The sequence below is a fragment of the Hyperolius riggenbachi genome, chromosome 2, assembly GCF_040937935.1.
Source record: "Hyperolius riggenbachi isolate aHypRig1 chromosome 2, aHypRig1.pri, whole genome shotgun sequence".
NCBI classification, from domain to species: Eukaryota; Metazoa; Chordata; class Amphibia; order Anura; family Hyperoliidae; genus Hyperolius; species Hyperolius riggenbachi.
In genome coordinates, this window is record NC_090647.1 from 317,547,086 (window position 1) to 317,564,394 (window position 17,309).

The window sequence follows — 17,309 nt, forward strand, 5'->3', positions numbered from 1 at the left end:
GCAAGTGGTGTCTGGCACACAGCGTTGGATCAAGGGTCTACCTGACCACGGATGCCTGGTCTGCAAAGCACGGTCAGGGCAGGTACATAACTTACACATCCTATTGGGTCAACCTGGTGAACGATGGCAAGCAGGGAGTACGTGGATGTGCAGCGGACCAACTTGTGACACCTCCACGGCTTGCAGGCAGGCCTCCTGCCACCTTCTCTCCTCCTGCTACATCCTCTTCGCTGTCGTCCTCCTCCTCGGCTGAGTGGTAGTTCAACTCTACTGGTACTGCGATCTCCTCTTCAGCTACACAGCCCTATCTCCCCAGGGACTATGCTGCATGCCAGGTATGACGGTGTCACGCCATCTTAGACATGTCTTGCCTCAAAGCGGAAAGTCACACTGGACCAGCTCTCCTGGCTGTTCTTAACAAACAGATGGATCAGTGGCTGACCCCGCACCAGCTGGAGATCGGCAACGTGGTGTGTGACAACGGCAGCAATCTCCTTTCCGCTTTGAATTTGGGAAAGCTGACACATGTACCCTGCATGGCACATGTGCTGAATCTAGTCATTCAAAGATTTGTGTCAAAGTACCCAGGCTTAGAGAACATCCTGAAGCAGTCCAGGAAGTTGTGTGGGCATTACAGGCGGTCTTACACGGCCATGGCACGCTTCGCGGACATTCAGCGGAGAAACAACTTGCCGGTGAGACGCTTGATATGTGATAGCCCGACTCGCTGGAATTTGACCCTGGTCATGTTCTCTCGCCTGCTTGAACAGGAGAAAGCCGTCACCCAGTACCTGTACAATTACAGTAAAAGGACACAAGCTGGGGAGATGGGGATGTTCTGGCCCAACAACTGGACACTGATGCGAAATGCATGCAGGCTCATGCGGCCGTTTGAGGAGGTGACTAACCTGGTGAGTTGCAGTAGTGAAGGCACCATCAGTGACTTGATCTCGTACGCTTACTTCCTGGAGCGTGCCGTGCGTAGAGTGGTGGATCAAGCTGTGGAGGAGCATGAAGAGGAACAGTTATGGCAGGAACGGTCATGGAGCAATTTTCATCAGAATCAGATGTTTCTTCAACATCTGCGGCAGCACAGAGGAGGGAGGAGGAGGAAGAGTCGTGTGGGGAAGAGGAGTCAGACTCGGATGATGAGGAAGGTGTTTCTTGGGAGGAGGAGGAGACGGCGGCAGAAGAACAACCGTAGCAGGCTTCGCAGGGGGCTTGTGCTGCTTGACGTTCCCGTGGTATTGTTCGTGGCCGGGGGAGGAGGAGGACTTACCTGAAGTCACTGAGGAAGAGCAAGAGGAGATGGATAGTACGTCTGGATCCAACTTTGTGCAGATGGCGTCTTTCATGCTGTCCAGCCTGTTGAGGGACCCCCGTATAAAAAAACTCAAGGAGAATGAGCTGTACTGGGTGGCCATGCTACTAGACCCTCGGTATAGGCACAAAGTGGCGGACATGTTATCAACTCACCAGAAGGCAGAAAGGATGCAGCACATGCAGAACAAGCTGGCAACTATGCTTTACAATGCGTTTAAGGGTGATGTCACAGCACAACGCAATAAAAGGTACCACTGCCAGTAATCCTTCTCCCATGTCCACGCAGGCAAGGACAGGACGCTCCAGCGATCTCATGGTGATGTCGGACATGCAGACATTCTTTAGTCCAACGCCTCGCCTTAGCCCTTCCGGATCCACCCTCCACCAACGCCTGGACTGGCAGGTAGACGACTACCTGGCCTTAAGTGTGGATGTAGACACTGTGAGCAGCGATGAACCCTTGGACTACTGGGTGCGCAGGCTTGACCTGTGGCCAGAGCTGTCCCAATTTGCCATCCAGCTTCTGTCTTGCCCTGCCTCAAGCGTCCTGTCAGAAAGGACCTTCAGGGAAGCTGGAGGCATTGTCACTGAGAAGAGGAGTCGCCTAAGTCACAAAAGTGTTCAGTACCTCACCTTTATCAAAATGAATGAGGCATGCTAGCAGCGGCCGCTATACTAATTTTTCTGGTGCATGTACATGCCTGCCTAATTTTTCTGGCTGCACTGCAGCTACAACAACAAAACAAAAGACATGTACATGTGCCCATTCCCCTTCATGATCATTACCTTGCCGCGGTGAAGGGGCTTGCGTATCACAATGAAGCAATGACCGCCGGCTATATGAGTGTCTCGGAGGGTGGCACACCAAAGATAATATGGTCGTTGCTTCATTGTGGACAGACCAAATTTGATCAGCTGGACAGTCATTGTTCTGTCATTTAGCTACCTCAGCCCCACTATATGGGCTGGAAAGCCGCCATCACCTGCACTCTCGTCATGGTGCGCACCAGTCCAGCATGGCCGTCACTACGCAAACAGCTGTTTGCAGTGCGTTACACAGTGAGTTTGGTGTGTCAGTGTGAAGCAGTACTCTAATTACAATCCCTGATTGATGTATATACATGCAAGATGTTTTAAAGCACTTTAGGCCTGCAATTTAGCATTCAATGTGATTTCTGCTCTTAAAACGCTGCTTTGCATCTAATCCAGATTTTTCCTGTGGACTTTTGTCATGTATCCCACTCCGCCATGCCCCCCTCCAGGTGTTAGACCCCTTGAAACATATTTTCCATCACTTTTGTGGCCAGCATACATTTTTCTAGTTTTTAAAGTTCGCCTCCCTATTGAAGTCTATTGCGGTTCGCGAAAGTTCGCGCAAACCGAACTTTCGCGGAAGTTCGCGAACTGAAAATCTGAGGTTTGGGCCATCTCTATTCACGTATATCTTAGGTCATCCAGGGGCTTTAGACCCAAACTGTGGAAACACCATATACACAATGCAATCTCACACGGGTAGCAATGAAACAACCAAGCATACAATACAGCACTGCTATGTAATGCTGGGCATACACGGTTCGTTTCTGCCGCTCAATTCTCTGCTCGATTGTTTTTGCTGCTCGATTCTTCAGTCGATTTACTTACCTTCCGCTCGTTTTTCTTATCTTTTTCCATTCACTTCTATTAGGAATCGATCAAACGGGAGATCGGACATGTCGGAAATTATCTATCCATCTATCTGCCTCAAAAATGAATCGTGTATTCCCCGCATTGCACAATACTCTGCAGTCTCTCTCTAGGGGTTGTACATTTTCTGCTTTGTACACAGAAGGCAGACAGCGCTTTATAAATACAATAAATAATAATAATAACATTATATAAAGATTAAGCAACTCCAAAGCGCATTGTCTTCCCACTCACCCCCCAGAAGCCGCTCTGTTGTGTGCTGTGGGTTGCCCCTCCATAGTAACAGATTCATTGCTAGCCTGCAGGCTAACAACCTGTCAGTGCAGCCTCTGCTCTTAGACATTTGCAGCAAACCAGTTCACTTTTTTGACTGCTTTCTAGTTTATTTAAAGGCATACTTATCTTTTTTATGAAAATAAAAAGGCGAATTGTCTTTAGATAATTAAGTTGTAAAACTGTAACGCAAAGAACTTTGACACGAGTGTCATCCTATGTGAGTGCAATCCTTAAGATATAAGTTGCAGGGAAGTGATAGACCTTGCCAAGAGTCACATATACTTCCTGAGCACTGATGACAAGGATAGACCAGCGTGCCAGAGGGAGGAGGGATATAAATTATCCACAGGTGGTGCACAGGCTCTCTTCACCATGAAGCTTTGCTTTGCCTTGATTCTTGCCGTTTGGACTGGTGTCATCTCTGCAGAGAGAGGTCATCCATGATGATTAGTGAGCAGATAGATTCTCTAACTTTCAGGCTGACTGAGTGCCAAGTTGTTTGTTTTTCTTTTTACAGGTTATTTTTGGCATCTAACAGACTTACACTTGGACCCTAACTATACAGTGACTTCTGACCCAGGGAAAGTGTGTCCGTCTGCAGGTGACCAGCTGGTTACAGATCCTGGGAAATGGGGGAATTATCTGTGTGACTCTCCTGGTGCACTTATTAACTCCTCTATTTATGCAATGAAAGCAATCCTGCCAGATCCAGACTTCATACTATGGACTGGGTGAGTACAAAGGGTGCATACAACCCTGGCAACAGGCAGCCTAGTCAGTGTTGTTTTTGTGACAGTGGTTACTGGAAAGTCTTGCTGCATGTGGATTTTTTTCTGAAGTGGCAACAAGTTTGCTATGAATTGCTAAAACTGTCAGGAGGTATGGAATCAAAAATTTACAGGTTTGAGGTAGCAGAGATCTGCGGATTGGGGAGCAGGAATATTCCACAAAATAAAAAGCTGTTTGGTCAAGACATGGGAACAGTGAGTTTAATTTAAAAAGAAAAAAGAGACTGTACAATCTGTAATTGAAGAACTACATTTTTGTGAGTACTTGCCGTGTGTTTGAGAAGAGGTTTGTGGCACATCAGGTCAGAAAATGAGCATGCATAGTTGCTGGGCTGGCTAGTTACTATCTACCTTAGTATTGTAAATGCAATGTGGGTTCATAAATAGTGCAAACATAACAACAACGTTACCACTTAACCACTTGAGACCACAGTGCTAAAGACCAGGCTGGTTTTTCTGTAATTGGCCACTGCAGCTTTAAGGCCAAGCTGCAGGGCCGCACAACACAGCAGAGGAGTGATTTCCCCCCCCCCCCCCCCACCACCACCACCACCACCACCACCAACACCAACAACAGAGCTTTCTGTTGGTGGGGTCTGATTGCCCCCCCAGCCGGACAATCCTGGCGATCGGCTGTCATAGGCTTCTGCCTATGAGAGCCGATCGCTCTCTTGTCCCCCAACAAGTGTCACACGGCTGTCCCCAGTACAGTGCTGCTGCCGATCGCAGCGCTGTACATGTAAATAGACGGCGATTATGCCGTCCAACAGTCTTCCGAGCGGCAATCGCTGCTCGGAGACTGAAGAGGGGGCAGAGCTCCGCCCCCCGAACAGGAGATGCGCGCGATCTCCTGCAAACTGCAGCCCCAGGACTTGGAGCTAATCGGCGTTAGGCGGTCCTGGTGCTGCCGCCGTAGCCACGCCCTTGGGTGTGGAGCGGTCGCAAGGTAGTTAAACTAAGTAGTTTTCAGCAGAATCTGTATAGTTATTGATGAATAGAAAATATGCAATGAAAATTTTAGGGGACATGCGAAATTTCGAAAATAATTGTTATATTCGACGTGTGCTTAGCATGAAAAATTGAAAATTGATAGGAAGTAATGTCTTCTCTCAGACAGCCCCCTGAGTATAATATTAGCTCTGTCTCTGACACACCAGCCTCTGTTGGGAAAAGTTAGTGGATATGATAGGTGTAGAGAGAGCTTAGCTGGCTACTGCTCATTTATTTGAAGCCTATTGTGTGTTTGTGGTTTGAAAATCTCCACAAATACAAGCTACAGCAGGCTGGATTGTGTTGTATTCTAAAACAAAAGTCTTTTTTTTTTTTAAAGAGAACTGTAGTGAGAGGTATATGGAGGCTGCCAAATGTATTTCTTTTAAAACAAAACCAGTTGCTTGGCAGCCCAGCTGGTCTGTTTGGCTGCAGTAGTGTCTGAATCACACCAGAAACATGAATGCAGCTAATCTTGTCAGATCTGAAAATAATGTCAGAAAGACCTGATCTGCTGCATGCTTGTTTTGTGTCTATGGCTAAAAGTATTAGAGGCAGAGGATTAGCAAGATAGCCAGGCAACTGGTATTGTTTCAAAGGAAATAATGATAGCCTCCATATTCTTCTAGCTACAGTTGTCCTTTAAAGGACAACTGTATTGAGAGGTATATGGAGGCTGCCCCTCCCCTGGCCACTGTCAATTTATGGAATATGTACATTGACTGCTTCTCCTTGACCTGACTTATGGGGGTGATGGTCGCTCTGACCGAGCCGCTGCTCCACCCGCCACTGTCATTTTATGGGATATGTACACTGCCTGCTTCTCCTGACTTATGGGGGTGATGGTCACTCTGACCGAGCCGCTGCTCCCCCCCCCCTCCCCCCCACCACTGTCATTTTATGGGATATGTACACTGCCTGCTTCTCCTGGACCTGACTTATGGGGGTGATGGTCACTCTGCCCGAGCCGCTGCTCCCCCCCCCACCACTGTCATTTTATGGTATATGTACCACTGCCTGCTTCTCTTGCCTTATGGGGGTGATGGTCACTCTGACCGAGCTGCTGATTCCCTCTGCCTCTGTAATAAATAATACTGACGTGCACTTGATAAAATATTTTTTTTTAATTAAAATTACTATGTATATTGAGGCGTAATTTAAAATTGATTTTCTCCAAAACTAAAAGGTCTTTTTGAAAAATTAGCTTGTAAGGGGGCTTTCTAATTTAGCTCGAAAATAACGGACATTAGGCGAAAATAACCCAGGAAAAATTCGAAAATTTGCCTGTCGAAAAAAAATTAGTGCTTTTTTTCGGCAAGAATTCGGTGAAAAGAATTTTTGCATTTTCGCTCATCACTGCCCATTAGTTACGCTCCTACCTGCTAGTCTTGTCTATCTCAGTGTGAATGTTGCCATCGCTGAAGCAGCGACTAGATTGGCTAAGCATTCCGTCTGTCTGTTGTCTGTCTTGTTAATTGTCATTATTTGTGCTTTAGCTAGTGTGTTGTTTGAGAGCTACATTTCATGCATTGCACATCAGCACGATATATACAGGATCTTCTCAAAAAATTGAAGGTTGACTTTTTTTTGTTTAAAAAAACACTTTTCTGGGGCGTGGCTTTACGCCGACGAGAGATGGCCGCTTGATCCAGAGCTCCCGCGCTATACCCACCAAAAGCACCTCGTAATCAGCTTCGTTATATCTCCAGCTTGGCATGAGAAGCACCCGGAGCTCACAGAGCACCTCAGCCGACTCTGGACTCCCGCTCGCTCAGTCTGGGAGAACGGTACCGGAGATTTTTAAACCTCGCAAGGCCGCAACCCAGACTCCCAAGATGGCGCCGGTAAAAGAGACCCGCACTACGCAGCTCTCGCCAGACTCCTCTCCAACGCAGAACCAGAAGGTGGGTGATAAACAACACAAAGCCCCTACCCTAGCAGACATCCACGCTATGGCGGAGGATATTAAAACCTCCCTTCATGCAGCCATAGCTGAAGTGCGTTCAGAGGTGGTCGCCATTGGCAATCACTTGAATACCGTAGAGGCAGCGGGATCCAAAAGAGATGTACAGATCAACATGCTCCATAAGACGGCTGTTTCACATAACGAACTCCTACTAACTCACTCTTCTCATCTGGAGGACCTAGACAATAGGGGACGACGCAGCAACATAAGGGTCAGGGGAGTGCCCGAGTCTGTGACCACTGAGCAGATAAAGACAGCCTTATCAGCCATCTTTAATGATCTCCTCGAGAGACCCTCTGACACTGAGATTGGCTTTGTAAGAGCACATAGGGCCCTTAAGCCCCGCAACGTTGATAATGATAAGCCTAGAGACATTATATGCTGCCTCGAATCTTTTCCACTCAAAGAAGATATCATGCGCGCAGCTAGAAACCAGGACGAGATCTTGTTTAACGACCACACTATCCATCTTTATCATGACTTATCAGGCATCACCCTAGCGAAAAGACGTGCCCTACAACCTCTACTTAAGGCTCTGAGAGAGAAAGGTTTGACATACCATTGGAGGTTCCCTTTCGCTTTGGCAGTATTTGCTGGTGGCAAGCTGTTTACACTCTGCAGGCCTTGCAGATTTCTGCGCCGATCTGAATCTACCAACAATCAAGATTCCTAACTGGGATAACGTAGAGACACTGCAAGACCTCAACTCCGTGGCCACCTCGCAACTTCACAAACCTGCATCAGTTGGTTCCCAATCGTGCACTAGTGAACCGGCTGCAAATAAGGAAGTTAACGCTGATTCTTCGGAAGAGGACTGATATAATGCTCTCTTGTCTTTTTTCCCCTCTCTTTTTACGTATCCTCTCCAGGAATCATAATTCATCACAGGCAGAGACCCTGCCACCCTGTTTGAAGTTCCTCAACACTGAGGAGAGGGAAACTCTTGAAATGGGTACACTCTGACTCACAGGTTCATAGTATATTTCATGTTCTACTGTTAAATGCTGGGGGGGGGGCGGGGGTGGGGGGACGGGGGGTAGACAGATATTTTAGATATAAGACAATTAGATGCCTTATACAGAAGATAAGCAAATGTTCTAAGGTTACAAGACCTTAATAATGTTTATAAGCAATATTACAGTTTATTATTGTTTCCCCCTTTTAGTCACACACTATGATATATATATACTGCTTATGGGACGAAAGTATGTAAAGGTTGAAACATGATATTTCCGAGCCATGTCCGTTCCCTCTTTCCTCCCTTGTCCCCCCCCCCCCCTCTCCTCCCTCTCCTTCCTCTTTCTCCCTATCCCATATTTCTCACAGGATGCCTATAGCAACATTGACACATCCCAAGAGTCATTTTGCCAAAAAGACATACTTAGCAGAATGATTGATTCATTCCCCTTTGGTGTCCCGATCCTCCAGATGATACCCAAATGATGAAACTCATACAATGTGCCTTAGAGATGCTTCTCAGCTCTGTCATTTCAAGTTATAGTTAATTATGTCGGAGATAGAAAGTATGATTTATACTGATGTATGGTGGTTTGGCGGGTTGTTGTGGACTTCCTGCCATTGTATTTGTTGACGTTCAGTACTCCCACACAGTGTATACCTAGTATACACTGACTTTGTCTCCCACTGAAGATTCAGGAGCGACCACCCAAGTCGTTCCCGAGTGGGTTAAGAAAACAAGTCACCTTGGTCTTGGCAAGACCCTTACTTGCTTTTCCCATGTGCATGTATTCTTTCTTTCTCTTTCTTTTACCACTCCTTTCTCTTCTCATCTACCCTCTACTGTACAAGGTTGTCTCTTTCTCGATTGCACCCCTAAATCAGGATTAGAGCTATCAAATCATGTCCCTACTCATCCCCAATGACACTAATTCCACCTCTAAATGGGAAACTTGGAAGATCATGTCATTAAATGTGAATGGGATTAATACCCCAGAGAAAAGGTCCATGCTCTTTGACTTAATGCGTAGAGAAAAAGTTGAAATTGCGCTTCTTCAAGAGACACATTTCAGATCTAACCACATACCATCTAAATTACACCCCTTCTTCCCGGTAGCATTTCATTCCACCTCCCCAACCACTAAAACAAAAGGGGTGTCTATTCTTTTTCATAAAAAGATCCCATTTATCCTTGAAGATGTTAAGAGAGATCCTGATGGCAGATTTTTATTTGTCAAGGGAAAAATTGGAGAGAGACAACTAACGCTTGTATCTGTATATGCTCCTAATCGGCATCAACCCTCCTTTATCAGATCTGTCACATCTGAACTCTTGAGCTTTAGTAAAGGCATTCTGATCTTTGGGGGAGATCTGAATGCTCCTCTTAACCCACTGACCGATTGTTCAAATGGTACATCTTCTTTATCATATAGAGCATTAAAACTAATCAAGACCAATCTCCTAAGGCTGACACTGATGGATTCTTGGCGAATTATGCACCCAACAGAGAAAGACTTTACCTTTTTTTCGTCAATCCATAATAAACACACAAGAATCGATTACATTCTTTTACCCCAACGGGACTTATATTCCCGTTGGGAATATACTAATTCAGGATTCCTCTATAGGATCCAAATCCATCTCAGATCATGCACCAGTATTCCTGACTCTGAGATTTCCAGTCAAAATCACTAAAACGTGGTGATGGCGTCTCAATCCTAATTTACTCACTGAAAAACACAATTCAGAAAAGATTTCATCCACTCTTACAGATTATTTCGCCTTGAATAACAGTCCTGAAGTGTCAGCCCTCACAGTGTGGGAAGCACATAAAGCGGTTGTGAGGGGTCACTTCATCCGTATGGGGGCACAGCTCAAAAGAGAGAGAGAGGAAGGGATCCAAAACCTGACTAATGATATCAAGAGATTAGAAAGTCTCCATAAACAATCCTTGGCCTCTCAAACTCTCACTGAATTGAACACAGCCAGATCAAAATTACACTACCTTTTATTCACTGAAGCGAAAAGGAAAATCCTGTCAGGTAAAAGAATCTTCTACGAATCAGGTAATAAGTCGGGGAAATATTTGGCTAGAACCCTGAGAAAACAGATTAATACCACACATATCCCCTCCTTAGTGAATAGTCAACAACAGAAAATTGTCAGATCTGAAGAAATTGTAGAAGAATTCAAAAACTATTACACTTCTTTATACAACTTACAGCCGACACAGAATAGCACAGATTTGACAGACAACAGAGAAGTGAAGATTTCGGAATTCTTATCAAAACATTCTAAGCCCCTTAACTTAACAGAATCTGAGAAGGAAGACTTAGAGTCACCTCTGACAGAGGATGAATTCTATACTGCTGTTAAAGCTCTCAAACCAGGGAAATCACCAGGGCCTGATGGCTTCACTTCCCAATACTACAAGCAATTTTGTAATACCCTAGCCCCGGCATTTGTAACAGCTTTTAATTCAATTGCCCCGGATATCTCCCCGACTTCACAACTTTTAGAAGCTCACATAGCAGTGATACCAAAACCGGGCAAAGACCCCCAAAAATGCTCAAATTACAGACCAATTTCTCTCCTCAACTTGGATGCCAAACTACTTGCCAAAATACTGGCAAATAGATTGCTCCCCCACATACCTGACTCGATTAACCTAGACCAAACAGGCTTTGTTCCAGGAAGAGAGGCCAAGGACAATGTTATGAGGACTATTAATGTAATAGCTTATGCTAAGAAGAAGGCCATGAAGGCTTTTCTATTGTCAACTGACGCTGAGAAGGCCTTTGACAGGGTGGCGTGGGATTATATACACGCCACCCTGTCACGGCTCAGCGTGGGAACAGCTATAGAAAGATGGGTTGGTTTTTTATATTCTAACCCCTCGGCCAGAGTGAGGGCAAATGGTGTATTGTCAACTCCATTTCAAATTGCAAATGGCACAAGACAAGGATGTCCCTTATCTCCCTTAATCTATATACTCACTTTGAAACCGTTTTTAAATGCAATAAGGTCTGACGCAAATATCCATGGATTATGGATTGGAAAGGAATATCATGTGGTAGCCGCATTTGCGGATGACTTATTGTTTTTTCTGCAAGACCCCAACACTTCCCTTCCCAATCTAATACAAAGATTTGAAGAATTTGGAATGATTTCCAATTTAAAAATAAATTTTCATAAATCCAATGCTTTGAATATCTCCCTAGAGAACTCCTTGGTTCAAACCTGCTGTGCATCGTTTGCCTTCCTTTGGACCAGGGGCCCACTCCGCTATCTGGGAATTGACATCACACCAGACTTGAAAGGCTTATACGAAGCAAATTTTTTACGAATCGGCGAGATTCTAAAAGGGGATCTTTTGAGATGGGGACAGAAATCCAATCTTTCATGGTTTGGCAGAATGGCATCTGTCAAAATGAATCTGCTGCCTAGATTCTTATACATTAGTCAATGCTTGCCCATTGACCTCCCAGCATCTTTCCTAAGATCTCTACAATCACAGATGAACAAGTTTATCTGGGGCCACAAACCGCCTCGTATCAAACGATCTACCCTATCCTTTCCCAAAGAGGCTGGGGGAATGGGCTTGCCAGACTTGCTTAAATACCATCTAGCATCACAATTTTCTAGAGTAATAGAATGGTCTGATGTCATTTCACCTAAAAAGTGGGTCTCTATTGAACAAGAGACTGCTCAATGTCCAGCTTATGCTTTAGGCTGGTCAGAAGCAACAAGCCAAAAGAAACAAGCATATGGTAATCCCCTTATTCTGGCAACAATCAAAAGTATGAGGAGATATCTCCCCACGATGAAATTAGCTACATTCCCTAGCAAGCTTACCCCCTTGCTAGCTAACCCTTCTTTCTTATCAGCAAAAGATATCCCCTTCCTTCTCCAGTGGCCAGAAGGCAAGTGCCCAAGAGTTCTTGACTTTATCATCAGAGGATCAGTTAAAACCTTATCAGATATGTCTGCTCTTAACGACAAAACCCACCTCTCCAACTGGCAATATTTTCACATACGCTCCTATTTGAACTCCCTCAAAGTTAAATTTGACTGGTCAAAGCCTTTAACACCCTTTGAGAATCTGGTTGTAAATACGGCCCCTCGCGCCCATCTTATTTCTCAGATATACCAAATTTTACTGATGTCATCATGCCCAGCCAAATTAAAATATCAGGAGAACTGGGAAAAGGATCTGGGACATGAAATACCAGATGACCAATGGGAGAGAATCCTCATACTGAACCACAAAGGATCCTTGAATGTAGCCACCCAGGAACTAGGATACAAAACACTTACCAGATGGTACAAAACTCCTAGAATCCTACATAAGATGTTTCCGTTAGTTCCAGACAGTTGTTGGAGATGTGGCAATCCAGATTGTGGCTTGTTACATATGTTTTGGTCTTGCCCCTCTCTCGATACATATTGGAAATCAATCCACAGACTTACGGAAAAGATAACATGTTCAAAATTGGTCTTTGCCCCAAATGTCCTACTCTTACATGACACAAATACTGCCTTGAAAGTGTATAAAAAATCTCTGACCATTCACCTGCTTAATGCTGCGAAAGCTTTGATACCCTTAAACTGGAAATCCCCCAATCCCCCCTCGATTAGGGCGTGGATACAAAGGGTTGATGCGATCGAAATAATGGAAAGAATGATCCTTATGTCACAGGATCGTTCAGAGCAATATGCAATCACTTGGTCTGTATGGACAGTATTCCAATGTTCTGACGATTATAAAACTCTGACCTCCTGATTACAGTTTGATGCCTCTCCTTTCTTCATCTTCTCCTTCTTTCTTCTTCCTTACCTTTCCCTCTCTTCTTGCACATGGGAATGATTGCTTATTCAATTGCCAACACACAGGCCTTGCTCTAAAGACTTTATCAACCACTAAAACCATAGGTGATTTGATATATGATCTTTGTGTTAAACGTTTATCTTGATATGCTCCGGTACAGTTGACTCTACGAAGACTTTTTACATCTGGATAAAGCTGTACTCCCTATTTTTGCACTATGCCAGTAATGCAATTGACTGTAAACATCGCGACTGACAATTACCAAAATCTTTACAATGTTTCTGTTTTCTCTACATGTTTTATATCAATAAACGTTGATTGTGAAAAAAAAAAAACACTTTTCTTTTATTGGTCGGATGAAATATGCTAATTTTTTGAGATAGGAAATTTGGGTTTTCATGAGCTGTATGCCAAAATCATCAATATTAAAACAATAAAAGGCTTGAACTACTTCAGTTGTGTGTATTTGAATCTAAAATATATGAAAGTCTAATGTTTATCAGTACATTACAGAAAATAATGAACTTTATCACAATATGCTAATTTTTTGAGAAGATCCTGTATGTACTCTAGTCAGTCAGTATTTGTATTATTGTAATATTGTATATTGTTTTGTGTTCTGACCCTTGCCTGCCTCTTGACTACAAATTTGCCTAGCCCTTCTGTATTACTGCCATCTGATCTATCGGGGATGACCCAAGCCTGTTACCGACTACGTCTGTTGTGTATTTAATCACAATATCTAGCCTGATAGGTGACCCTATTGCTCTGGGCAAGCTTGCTCCCTTGTTCATTACTCCTGTGTCCTTCTGTGTAGCCTCTTCCATTATCCAGCTACTTAGCCTTGTTGCTCTGGGTGGTCAGAAAGTATGCCTCCCCAGCGTTACAGAAAACAGTGGATAAATGCACTATAATAATGTACAACCAATAGCAGAGCCGACAAATAATGACAATAGACAATCCGTGTCATAGTCAAGGAGTTGTGGGTCCCAATGCAAGTATTACATGGACGGACCCCCCCCCCCTTCCCCCCAGCACTCTATACATAACTGATACGGCACACCAAAACCTGCCAAGGACAACCCCAGTGTCAGAGGTGCCAGAAGGGGATGGGGAACAGTTTGTTAATGATTACTGCTAAATCAAAGCATCTATAGCAGTGATTATAATAAGCACAGGATCAATTGAGAGCTAATCCTGTGGTTGAAGGCTGACCCAAGGGCACCGGTGTGGTCGCTACCTCTGCATCCTCTATTGTTACACCACTGTATACAATCACAGTGTGAGACGCTTTAGTGCTGACATATACAAAAACTTTATTAACTACTTACTGCACCAGGTGTCGTATAATCACGCCCCAGGAAACTTCATCTGAAGTCCCAGGGCTGCGAAAGTTAGTCAATGGGAGCGGGCGGCTGCCTTTACCGCCGATTAGCGGGGACATTAATGAATAGGAACTCAGTTCCCACTCATAAATCTAACTCCCCGAACCAATGAACGCTGGCATCTACTGTATTAGATGCTTACGTCGTATCTTCCGGCTGTTACACTGCCACGCATTAAGTCCTTACGTACGCGAATCGAAAGTAACGACTGAGGACATCTTATGGCCAAATAGTAAAACTACATCACAACACATTTTACACCTAAAATTAACTATTTCCCTCCCACACTCCTCCATAGTACCCAAACAGTATATAGCCTTAGCAAACTTTTGGAGTGTTTCTAATAATGGATGTTACAATAATAATAATTTATATACTGATGTTAGTTAAAATATTAATTTTAAAGAAATAGCAGAATTTCTGGCAATTGTGTGCACTGCAAAAATGTTTGCACAAATTTGCACATCAGACATTACATTGAACTGCCAGCGTCCATTTTTTTTTTTAGTAGATCTGCCTCAATTAAACATGTTGTGCAAACTGCTGCAATAGATTCATGCACAAGGATGCATAAGCTCCTATTCATTTCAATGATGTTTGCTTGTGCAGGCTGCATTCAGTGGAACAGGAACAGAACAAATTTAGCAAAAATTATTAACTATTTCACCCCATAGGGTTACCCTTCCCACCTAGAGCCATTTCCACCTTTCAGCACTCCTCCCACTCATTTGGCTATAACTTTATCGCTGTTTATCACATCTAAATGATCTATATCTTGTTTTTTTTTGTTACAAATGTTGTGGTTAATATTTGTTTTCAGTAATTACTTTATTTTCTATGTATTTTAAAGGGAAAAACAAGAAAACAATACACCATTTCTTAAATTCCATCCCCTATAGTTTTTAAATAAACAATGCTACTGTAGATAACATCAACACATTTTATCTGCCTATTTGTCCTGGTTATCACAACATTTAAATTATGACTCTGATACAATGTATTGGAAATAAAGGTGTACTTTTGGTATCTCATTGTAATCTATCAATAATTACATGCCCTTATTTGCAGAAATAGCAGTACTATATAATACTCACTCTCAAGTGTTTTCTTTGGGTAAATACTGAAGAAAGGGGGTTAAGGAGTTAATAACTTTAGGAAATGTATTTGTAATGGATTTTTTTTTTAATTTTACGTTTTGGCCACAACATGGCACTACACACTATCCTATGTTACCAGGAAGTTTTTGATCACGTTTCACACAACTTTTTACTTTCATTTTTATGAATGAACATGGCTTTTGATTGAAGTCATGTTCATTTATAAGCAAGAAGTTTTGAATCCAGATGATACCATTTATTGGCTAACTTAGAATTGGATAAACAGTGAGCTTTCGACTTATAAAAAGCCTTCATCGGACTGGTTCCTGACCGAAACTGAAAAACACAGCTTATATACACTGACATACAGAGGAGAAACATTCTTTAGCAAACATAAATGTAATTAGATGCCTCAACTGTTACTGAGGCTTTCCCAGGCATCCTAACTAAATTGATAATCAATAGAATCCTCAACATGACATGAAGCAGACTCTGGTGATGGGGAGACATCGTAAATTCCGAGTTCAAATTGTAACTGGGCTGGTTACATGCACCATTAATTCTAAGCTTAGAGAGATAATTGTGGCATTTAAAGGATACCCGAACTGAAATGTGACATAATGAGATAGACATGTGTATGTACAGTGCGTAGCACACAAATAACTATGATGTGTTCCTTTTTTTTCTTTCTCTGCCTGAAAGAGTTAAATATCAGGTATGTAAGTGGCTGACTCAGTCCTGACTCAGACAGGAAGTGACTACAGTGTGACCCTCACTGATAAGAAATTCCCCTTTTTTTACCTATTTCTTGCTCTCAGAAGCCATTTTCTGCCAAGAAAGTGTTTTATAGTTGGAATTTCTTATCAGTGAGGCTCACACTGTAATCACTTCCTGTCTGAGTCAGGACTGAGTCAGCCACTTACATACCTGATATTTAACTCTTTCAGGCAGAGAAAGAAAAACAGGAACACAGCATAGTTATTTGTGTGCTAGGCACTGTACATACACATGTCTATCTCATTATGTCACATTTGCTTTAAAACCAGCAAATGAAAGCAAATAAAATGAATAGTGACAGTACACACCATCTCACACAGCATATGGCACACAAATTGAATGAAAAGATAGAAAAATTAAAAGTCCTTGTTTAAACCATCTTCTACAGGTTTGAACCATTGTATAAACTTTGTTTCTTGTGTTAGTCTCATGTTTTCCGATTTGAAGCCACCCATTAATACAGTGACGCGAAAATCGCTTAAACTGTGTCCAGGTAAACAAAAGTGTGTTGGTATTGGGAGATCAGTATATATTGTAATATCCTTTTTCCTGCTGTTAATAGTGGATTTGTGGTGTGTCATGCGATCACGCAGTGGTTGACTTGTTTCTCCCACAGAAATTCCTTTGGGGCATTTTGCACACATGATCAGGTATACCACATTAGATGAGTCGCAGGAAAAGGTGCCTTGTACTTTGTATTCCTGTTGTGTACCTGGTATTAGTATCCTGTCAGTGGAATGGATGTGTTTACAGGTCCCACACTTTTTCCCTCGGCAGAAGAATGTTCCATTCTGTTCTGGCCTATTTAAGGCACTCCTCACTATCATCTGCTTAACCACTTGAGGACCCACCCTTTACCCCCCCTTAAGGACCAGCGCTGTTTCAGCTGATCTGTGCTGGGTGGGCTCTGCAGCCCCCAGCACAGATCAGCGTGCAGGCAGAACGACCAGATCGCCCCCCTTTTTTCCCCACTAGGGGGATGATGTGCTGGGGGGTCTGATCGCTCCTGCCTGCCGGGTGTTGCGGGGGGGGGCACCTCAAAGCCCCCCTCCGCGGCGAAATCCTCCCCCTCCCTCTCCTACCTGGCCCTCCTGGAGATCCGGGCTGCACAGGACGCTATCCGTCCTGTGCAGCCAGTGACAGGCTGTCTCCTGTCACATGGCGGCGATCCCCGGCCGCTGATTGGCCGGGGATCGCCGATCTGGCTTACGGCGCTGCTGCGTAGCAGCGCCGTACAAT

The 17,309-nt window shown here is 43.8% G+C and overlaps 1 protein-coding gene across 1 annotated transcript in view; it reads left to right on the plus strand.

Annotated features, from left to right (window-relative positions):
• Window positions 1–3,624: 3,624 nt before the first annotated feature.
• SMPDL3B (sphingomyelin phosphodiesterase acid like 3B) overlaps window positions 3,625–17,309 on the plus strand; it is a 45,178-nt gene continuing 31,493 nt past the window's right edge. Inside the window, exons 1-2 of the mRNA XM_068265461.1 lie at window positions 3,625–3,715; window positions 3,800–4,013. Coding sequence (XP_068121562.1) covers window positions 3,655–3,715; window positions 3,800–4,013 — 275 coding nt within the window. The 5' untranslated portion in view covers window positions 3,625–3,654. The remainder of the gene's footprint in view (window positions 3,716–3,799; window positions 4,014–17,309) is intronic.